At 35.4% G+C, this 9,834-nt stretch overlaps 2 protein-coding genes across 2 annotated transcripts; one reads left to right on the top strand and one right to left on the bottom strand.

Moving 5' to 3' along the window:
• Positions 1-1,951: 1,951 nt before the first annotated feature.
• LOC109174935 lies at positions 1,952-3,040 on the bottom strand. The gene has a single exon (XM_019324176.1). It carries the CDS (start codon positions 3,038-3,040, stop codon positions 1,952-1,954), a length of 1,089 nt encoding a protein of 362 aa, XP_019179721.1.
• Positions 3,041-4,529: 1,489 nt separating this feature from the next.
• On the top strand, positions 4,530-7,933 carry LOC109174907 (CASP-like protein 1E2). Its single transcript, XM_019324145.1, has 2 exons — positions 4,530-4,833; positions 7,454-7,933. The coding sequence occupies exons 1-2, from the start codon at positions 4,607-4,609 to the stop codon at positions 7,797-7,799; spliced, it is 573 nt and encodes a 190-aa protein (XP_019179690.1). The 5' UTR covers positions 4,530-4,606; the 3' UTR covers positions 7,800-7,933.
• The last annotated feature ends 1,901 nt before the right edge of the window (positions 7,934-9,834 follow it).

The following is a 9,834-nucleotide window of genomic DNA, read 5'->3' as shown; positions in this document are numbered from 1 at the left end:
CGGAGTCCTCTACCTGGTATAATCGGGCCAAACTGACACTGATCATACAAAACATGATAACGCACAGTACTAACCATTTCAGAGATAATAGCAACCCACTTAACATCAAATCCCATTTTCAACATTATCTCACGCAAGAAAGACCACTCGACTCGGTCGTACGCCTTACTCATATCAAGTTTTAAGGCCACGGCTCCTTCCTTCCCCTGAGTCTTACGCTTTAAATAATGATGTATCTCATATGCTATCATTATGTTGTCTGAAATTAATCGCCCGGGTACAAACGCACTCTGTGATATAGAGATTAAATGATGAAGTACAGGCTTTAACCGATTAGCACAAACTTTAGAAGCAATTTTATACAAAACATTACACAAGGCAATTGGTCGAAGATCTTTCATGGAGTCTGGATTGACTTTCTTTGGCACTAACACAATTAAAGTGTCATTAGCCTTTGCAGGAAGAGTAGTATTTCCAATGAAATCGCGACAAAACATGGTCACGTCATGGCCAATAATATCCCAGAAATGTTGAAAGAAGCCCGGACCTAGTCCATCAGGGCCGGGAGATTTATCTGGATGCATTTGCATCACAGCCTTCCGTACCTCATATAAGCTAACCTCCGAGAGCAGCATAGTGTTTTCATTAGCGGTGACCCGGGGCTGAATATGCTGTAAAATCTCTCCCATTTCACACGTAGTGGCTGTGAACAAAGAATCAAAATAATTTACCATGACATCTCCCTTGTCCTCTATAGAGTTAGCAACAGAACCATCATCTCTACGTAACTCATGTATCTTGTTCATTCTCCTTCGGGCTTTCACAGAATTATGAAAATATCGTGTATTCAAATCGCCTCCTTTGTACCAATGTTCCTTCGCCCGCTGTTTCCAGAAGTGATGTTGTTGATCGAGTAGGGATAAATACTCACGTTCAGTATTAGAATAAGCTAGGAAACTGGAAGCATCCCTACCCATACGTAGCATCTCAAGGCGTTTTTTACAAGTTTCAATTTTACGATGGAAATCCTTGTTGTATCCCTTTCCCCACTTCCACAGATTCACCCCACAAGCTGCCATGCGTTCTAATATATGCCGACCAGAATTACGGTCCCAAGTATTACTTACAATTTCCCTACACCTATCCTCCCGGAGCCACACATTATCGAAGCAAAACCTCCTTCCTCTCCCATGCACCTCCGTTACCGTAGGATAAAGGATAAGGGGTAAATGGTTACTGTAAGTACAGCCAAATGTGCATGCATATGCCCTGTCAAAAATCGAAGTCCAGGAATCAGTGACAAAGATTCGATCTAGTTTCTCTTCGATCATGTTAGGAGTACCCCGAGACTTCTCCCAAGTGAATTGATTACCCGAGAACGGGAAATCCTGTAACCCACAATCCGCCACTGCATTCTGAAAACCCGACAACAACCACTGAGGATGAGGGAGTCTGCCACGCTTTTCAGATTGCGATAGTAGGTCGTTGAAGTCTCCCATAATAACCCATGGGAGAGTACTCAACCCTGCCAATGTACGTAGGAACTGCCATGCCTCACGGCGTCGAGTACTTTCAGGGTATCCATAGTATCCCGTGAATCGCCAAGTAGGTCTAAGAACATCAAGAGTCACGTGTGAATCAATATGGTTGCTAGAAAATCCTGAAATATGTACTTGAACAGGATCCTTCCACAATAGCGCCAAGCCTCCTTTATGACGAATTGCATCCACCACAAACATATTCTGATAACCGAGTTGTACACGAATAGGTTCCAATTAAGAAAACCACCACAGGCCTCTTCGAGCGGATCATATCCACAAACATATTCTGTTATTATCTAAAAAAGTTTCAATTAAGAAAACCACCACAGGCCTCTTCGAGCGGATCATATCCGCTAACACCTGAATTGCCGTCGGGTTGCCAAGCCCCCGGCAATTCCAAGATAAGAGACTCATTGATCTTGGCGGGCCTGCACTGCAAGTCCCGCCGGAACACCATTGTTATCTAGATAAGTACTCTCACCAATACTAACAGATGCAGAAGCCTGGCCAATTGAAGCAGATTGTAGTACCCTTCTCCTCTTTTGATCGCCAATGTTCAAAATGGGCAACTCATCAGAGTCCATAGAAACAGTAGGTTGCATGCAAGTGGTTCTATCACCCTGAATCTCACTGCCTTCACCATGTATATCAACAGTATGGGAAGCAGCCTCTGCCATAACCGGAGAAATCCAGCGGCGACGTTCTATGGTGGATTCAGGGGGTATCCAGCATTGATTCTGATTTGGCAATGCACGCCCAGGATTCACTCTTAACCACGAACCATAAGGTTTCACCGCGTTTAGATTACAGTCCTGCAGCGCCTTAAGACAGAATCTGTCACCATGCCCAATCACACCACACAAGAAACAAAATTTCGGCAAGCGTTCATACTTGAAATCAACAACAGCCCACTCACCCGAATCACGTTTCAGTTTCATTTGTTTCTTGAGAGGCTTCACCACATCCAAAGACACTCGCACCCTATAGAAAGTCTGCATACCCCCATCAAAATTACGCTCATCAGTAGAAACAAACGTGCCCAAGAAGGAGCCAATGGCCATGACCACCGAAGCCGAGCGTAAACCTACCGGCAGGGAATGGATTTGCACCCAAAAGTCAGCATGAGTAAGGGGAATGGATTCAAGATCAACACCCTCTTGAACCCGTTTCATAAGCAACAAACTTTGATCATAAGTCCAAGGGCCATCGTTCAAAATACGAGTAAGATCACCATCATGATAGAATCGGAATAGGAATTTTCGTGGTTGCAACTCGCGCATATTCACCCCCACGGCAGGTCTCCATACACCGGCCATAGTATCCTGAAAATACGCGAACCTCACTGGTTTATCAGTCACCAATCTACCCACCGCATAAAATCCATCATCCTCAACCCCATCATCAACAGTATGATCAGGAACTTGCAAAGATATGCCTTCGTCATCCACGTCCGCAAGTGTAAGTTGAGCACACCTATCAGTAATCTCCGGTGCAGCCATAGAAGAAGCGAGTGAACCGCCTTGAGAAGCAGTTGCAAACGGAAGTTTTAACAGTTATCAGTCAAAAAAACGAAAAACGACAGAACTCGCGAATAGGGCGAGAGAAAAACTTATAAAAGAAATTCTTTTACTTATATGTTAAAAATTGTGTAAAACTAACAAAGGGGTAAGAGCCAAAGACCTTGTGGTCAAGTGGCATAGCAGTGACTTTTTTAAATGCACAGATTTGAACTCTAGTGGTGGTATTGCCTTTTTGTGCTTCAATAAGTTGAGAAAGTATGTATTAACAGATATTACATTGTAATTGAATTGCTCACATAATATTTTTTAATGGTTTTGTGAGAGATACCTTCTATGCTTTGCTTTAAAAAAAAAAATTGTCTTCCATTTGTTCCTCATCTTCTCAATTGGCCGTCGTTTTCTTCCTCTTCTTCTTCCCTTCTTTCTCTTGAATTTAATTTTGACCTTTACAAGATATAGGTGAAGTGAAAATTTATAAACTTCGCCAGCCAAAAATTTTAAATTTTAAAATTTTTACTCAAAATGTTTGACATTCACAAGAAGTGGTCGGAAAGTAAGTTTATCTGGCTAGGGTCCTAAAATTTTCTACGTAAATATTTGTTTGACCATATATTTTTTTAGTCAGAATATACTAAAACCTCACACACCAAAACTAATCATGTTAAATTAAGATATCTAATTAAATTAAAAGAAACATGTGTCATTTCATCCACGTCCCATAAGTGCCATATCAATTCAAGTTGTTGAAAAAAAAAAAAAAACAGAGATTGATTTAAAACAAAAAGTTTATCCTCCTATTTCCTTTTTAAGCATGACAACTAAAACTGGAAATAGCAACACACGAGTGATATTTTTATGTGAAAATAAAATTATTATATTACTGACTTCTTCTGCTTAAATGCGGTTGTGCCTTTTCATGCGGTTAGTGCAGCCACTTGAAAAAATGTATCAATGGTGTTGAAAAATGCACAACAATGAAATGCACAAATACACTAAAAATAATACACTAAAAATTCACAACACACTCAAAAAATGCATTATATTTTTCACACTTATTTATGCATTTCCGAACATTGTGTGGTGCTTTTATACATACCTAATGGTGCGTTTTTTGTGATGCGTAACTAATTTGTGCATTTTTTTATTGTGCATTTCCTAACATTATTGGTGCATATTTGTATAACTATTGATGCGGTCGCACTGACCACACGGGAAGACACAACCGCACATAAACTCTATTCCATATTACTTACAAAAATTTCACTGTTTTATTTTATTTATAGTAGTTGAAATTTAAGAATTTTCTTTAAATGTTAAAAGTAATTATTCTCACATCTTATTCTTAAAAGTAGTTCAAATCGAAGTATTTTTATTTGAAGTACGGGTGGTTGGTCCACAGATGGATGCGTACCACATGCTTATATAATAAGCCTCATGGCCTCATCCATTTTCATCCATCTTCCATATCACCCCCTACAAGTCCTCATTTAATTTCCCTTTTAGAGTATTTTTTTTTTTCTTAACATAGTGCTTTGAGAACGGGGAATGGAGGTGGGCGGTGGGCAAGTGAAAGAGTTGGCGGTGGCTAAGAAGCAAAATATGAGGTGGGCAGAGTTTGGTTTGAGGCTTCTGGCCTTTGCAAACACCCTTGCGGCCGCCCTAGTTCTTGGACTGGACAAGCAGACTAAGGTTGTAGCCATGCAGATCATCCCCACGTTGCCGGCGATGAATATTCCGGTCACCGCTGAGTGGAAATACATGTCTGCCTTCGTGTAAGTATATATATAACTATATTATACCTTTCTGTCAAAGATTTTGTGGTCAAGCCATATAATTGTAACTCTTTGAAAGGTCACAAGTTTGACCCAGTTTGCCACTCATTACATATTAGGTTTTGTTTTTAAAAAGCGAGAAGTGTCAAATAGGCCTATGTACTATTGTCAAGTGCTCAATTTCCACCATGAACTAAATTAAACGCTAATTAACCACACTTACCTACTAATTTTATTCAATTAGTTTTTTTGCAGGTAATTGACTTGTTTTTGCAGGTTACCAATTTAGTTATTAAAAAAATAATTTCAAAATAATATAAAAATTATTTAAAAAAAATACAGCCACCGGCTGTCCTCGCTGGACAGCCACAGCTGTCTTTGAAATGGCAGCCACCGGCTATCCGGCGAGGACAGCCGGTGGCTGTATTCTTTTTTATTTTTATTTTTATTTATTTTATTTTATTTTATTTATTTATTTTAATAATTAAATAGGTAACCTGTTATTAACCTGTAAAAAAAGCTAATTGAACAAATTTAACTCGTAGATGGACCTATTTGACACTTAATTTAGTTCGTGGTGGAAATTGAGCATTTCGCAGTAGTAGATGGGCTTATTTGACACTTGTGCATTTTAAAAATAATAATAGAGAAGTGTCATCATACTACATAATAATTGGTTCAATTAATTTTAGTTTTATTTTTTGAAATACTCATTATTTTTTACAAGGTATTATCTGTTCTATACTTTCTCAAACATTTACAGTCCAAAGAATCTATGTCCCCACCACCGGAGTTCAAGTCTATAACCATCCAAATGGAATGGTAACTGGGATACCATCACACTACCGTACAATGAATAATAGTTAAATACTTTTTATTTTTGTCTTTCGAGTTATGATAATTATAATTTTATCCTTAATTATTTATCGTGGGCATCAGGGCATGCATGATTTTGAACTTCCAAATGAGTTTGTGTTAAGTTTTTTGTTAAATATTAACATGCAATTTTTCTAAACATGATTTTTTTGGGTACATATAAACATGTAGTTCTCACAATTCGGTGGTACGGTTGAGAGCTGTATATATATCACAAGGTTTTTTTTTTTCTTAATTTATTTTTTTTTTATTATTTTTATACAACTAGACGCTCCACCACGTCTCTAGAAGAAGAGATGTAAATCTCTCAAAATTAGGGTGCAATCCTTTTACACATACTTTTCCTCTTTGTTAATGTGACAATTAACAAGTTATTGAATTAGAAAAAAGTATCTCACAACTTTTTTTTTTCTTCTAGCAAAGCTAGAGCAGTATAAATAGCAAAAAAATTTTTAGACAACAATAGAAATGCGTAGTTACTATTCGAAAATTTGCACTAAGTAAATCCGGTTCATGTGCATATAATAATCCACAAACAACATAAGAGGACAAACCGTACTAAAAATATTTTTATGTCATAAATACACTTGTTATTTTCCTATACAAATACCCGCATTAATTTCTCCTCCTCTCTATACATACACATACTGGCACAGCTGCTGTCTTTACTTCAATAACCGAATAATCTGGTGAACTAGATAGTTCATTTAAAATTTAAGATCAAGTTTGAAGTTGTTGGGCAATGTTACATTTTTTTTTTTTTTAATAAAACCATCCCTTAATATTTACAAGTGTTATTATTACATGTCTTTTTTTGTTTACCTGACTATTACATAAATATTTTATTAACTTAATTATAGTGGGAGCAATTAATTTATATATAGCAAATAAAATAAAGAATTTTTTTTAATACTTCGGGCCTTATCATAAGTGAACATTATATAGTGAGTTTTAGTAGAAAAATTAGTATTATTTAGAATTGTTGTCTTTAATTTGCTACGATCATTAACATTGTTGTTGTTGTCATTATGATGATAAGGATGAAATAGCGCGCGCACACACACATACACACACATATATATATATATATATATATATATATATATATATATATATATATATTAATGATCAAATGAGAACTAATCCATAGTAAGAACATGAGAATCACATGAATGTACACAATATACCTTACGGTAGATTGTGTGTCTCGTATATTGTAGTTTGTGCTTTCATGTACAAGTTTGCAGTTCTCATCTAAGAAGTGGTTCTTACTTAATGCAAACATATATATATATATATATATATATATATATATATATATATATATATATATATATATATATGGTGGTTGATTGTATGGTATGAGTGGTCGCAAATATATATATATATATATATGGTAGTATATATCGCATGGCTTACGCATGCAAGAATTAATGCTTGGAACATAAGTTGTTTTGAGTTCAACTGTCAACTGTGAATGGCGGCATGCATTAATGTTGATGTGATGAACCGCAACTAGCTAGCTGCTGCTGACTTCAATTTGATTGTTCAATTCTAATACTTTCTACGTACTTCTCCAACTCCGATCCACCTATTACTTTATTTCTCTCACCTAATATAATTATATAAACTTCAATGATTGTTTGTCCAATTCCACTTATTGGTGCACCAAACTATATAAACTGTAATGAATGTACGTTCAATATTCAATCATATTTATTACTCCCTATACATTTTCTTAAAGGTACTTCGTTGTGGTGAATGCCATTGCATGTGGGTACGCCGTTGTCTCCCTGGTCTTAACGTCGGTAGGTAAAGGACAAAAGAGCAGTCGTGTGGCGTCGTTAGTGGTGATCGTACTTGACCTAGTGATGGTGGCGCTGCTGTTTTCTAGCGGCGGAGCAGCCTTTGCGGTTGGGCTTCTTGGCTACAAAGGTAACTCTCATGTGCGGTGGAACAAAGTGTGCAACGTTTTTGGGAGATTTTGTGGACAAGTTGGAGGTGCTGTTACGGTGTCGCTCGCTGCTGCTGCCTTTTTTCTCTTGCTTGTCTTGCTTGCTATCATGAAGCTTCATAATAAACATCATTAGAAATTTAAATTAAAGGTGTTGAATTGAAGTAAAATTACTATATATAATAATGTTTTTATTTTCTACTGTACGTGTGGTGAAAGAACATTTTGAATGTAATGTATTTTGAATTGATTTCTTATGAGCTTGTGTCATTCGTGTAAAAAAACAAATAACATTATTAAAGTTTCAATTATCATAAGTTAGTTATGTACTTATGTCTTGTATGATATAAAATTATCGAGAATATTATATATTTGTATCCTAGCTATTAATGTCCTTATGAATATTATATATTTGTATCCTAGCTATTAATGTCCTTATGAATAAACTAATGGAGCTAAAACACACCATTCAATTAATATATATAGGTTGTTGGTTAATCCTTAATTAATGATTATATCAACACGTACACTAAGGCTTTTTTTGGGAGAATGGTAAAATTATAATATTGATTAGAACAATAGGTAGCGACGAAATTGAAACTATTGAGATCATCATTAGTAAATACAAATAAATTAATAAGGATTTTTTTTGTGGGCATTAATCGCTGGTCTTTTCACCTAATACGCTACTGAGTTATCATGATTTATCTCTTTGTTATTTGTTGACTCGAGATATGGGGTGAAGGAATTTTGTTTTTGCATTGTGGGCAAGGACTTGTAAACAAGGATTTTTTAATAATAGTGTTTCATATATATATATATAGTGTTTCAAGGGTTCTGGTGCGGGTGGCACTGTTAGGTGCGGTTGTGGGTTGCGAGGATGTCGTTCGTTCTTAATGACTACAAATATCCTGACCGTTGATCTTAAAGTTTGAAATTCACGTACTTTTAATTGTATTCGCGTACTGAGGGAGAATTTAGTAATTTTGATTAAATTAACTTTCATCGCTGTTCTATATCGTCGTTCGCATTGCCGTCGCCGTTGTTTTTGCTTTTCAAAGAATCGCCCAGTTGTCGATCATTTCTCGATCGTTTAGCATTGCGACTTCCATTGTTTTTGCTTCCAAATCTTTTTCAATTTTCTGTTGTTATATAGTATGTAGTTATCGTGGATATACATTTGTTTTTTTTTTTTTTTTTTTTTTTTTTATTTCAGAAATTTGATCTACTTTATTTGGTTATGAAAATGGAGAACGATAAGTTATATTTTTCTAGCACATTGTGTATTACATCTACGCATAGTAAGTGTTAGATGGACGGATGTTCATTAATGAGATATGAGACGCATAGTAAAGATATAACAGATGCATTTTAAAGAGATAGTAGACGCATATTAAAGAGTTACGAGACACATATTAAAGAGACATGAGACGCATAATTAAAGAGATATGAGACGCATATTAAAGATATATGATAAGCATATCAAAGAGATTTGAGACGCATATTAAGGAGATATGAGACGCATAATAAGGAGTTTTTCGAAATGATTTATTTTAATTGGTACTCAAACGTACGGAAATCAAGAACTGAGGTCCCGCACGTTGTATTTTAATAACTCGCACATAATGGTGTTTTTGAACGCACATTAATTTATTTGAATTTATATTCTTTTTTTTTTATAGTCGTTTTTAATAATAATTATTTTCCATGTTATTTTAGTATGCAAACGAACGCTCATTAAGATATGAACTTAAGCAATGTGTAATGTAATTTTTTATTTCAACTTTTTATTTGTCACGAAAATTAACGGACATTAAAGTTTTTTTAAAAGCACGTTAAAGGTTAAGTGAACGCATATTAAGAATATAAATTGTATGAATTAAGTTGATTTTTAATATGCGTTCATGCAACATACAAGATGCGTGAAAATATATATTAATGTGTTTCAAATATCTTACAAAGTAGTTTTCATCAAGATTGAAATAATGTAAATTAATAAATCCTTTAACAATAAAAAATATTCATTATTTTTCGAACTTAATACCAGCCTTTTCCATGTTTTTTACAGACAATTCATTGATTTCAGCAGTCAAAATTGCTGTAATGTATTTGACCCTGAGGTCTGCAAGATCTGATGGTTTAATTTCACTGCTGTCAGTTTGAAAACCAAT

Source organism: Ipomoea nil, unplaced genomic scaffold, assembly GCF_001879475.1.
Source record: "Ipomoea nil cultivar Tokyo-kokei standard unplaced genomic scaffold, Asagao_1.1 scaffold0672, whole genome shotgun sequence".
Lineage (NCBI taxonomy): Eukaryota > Viridiplantae > Streptophyta > Magnoliopsida > Solanales > Convolvulaceae > Ipomoea > Ipomoea nil.
This window is presented reverse-complemented; position numbering and strand designations above follow the sequence as displayed.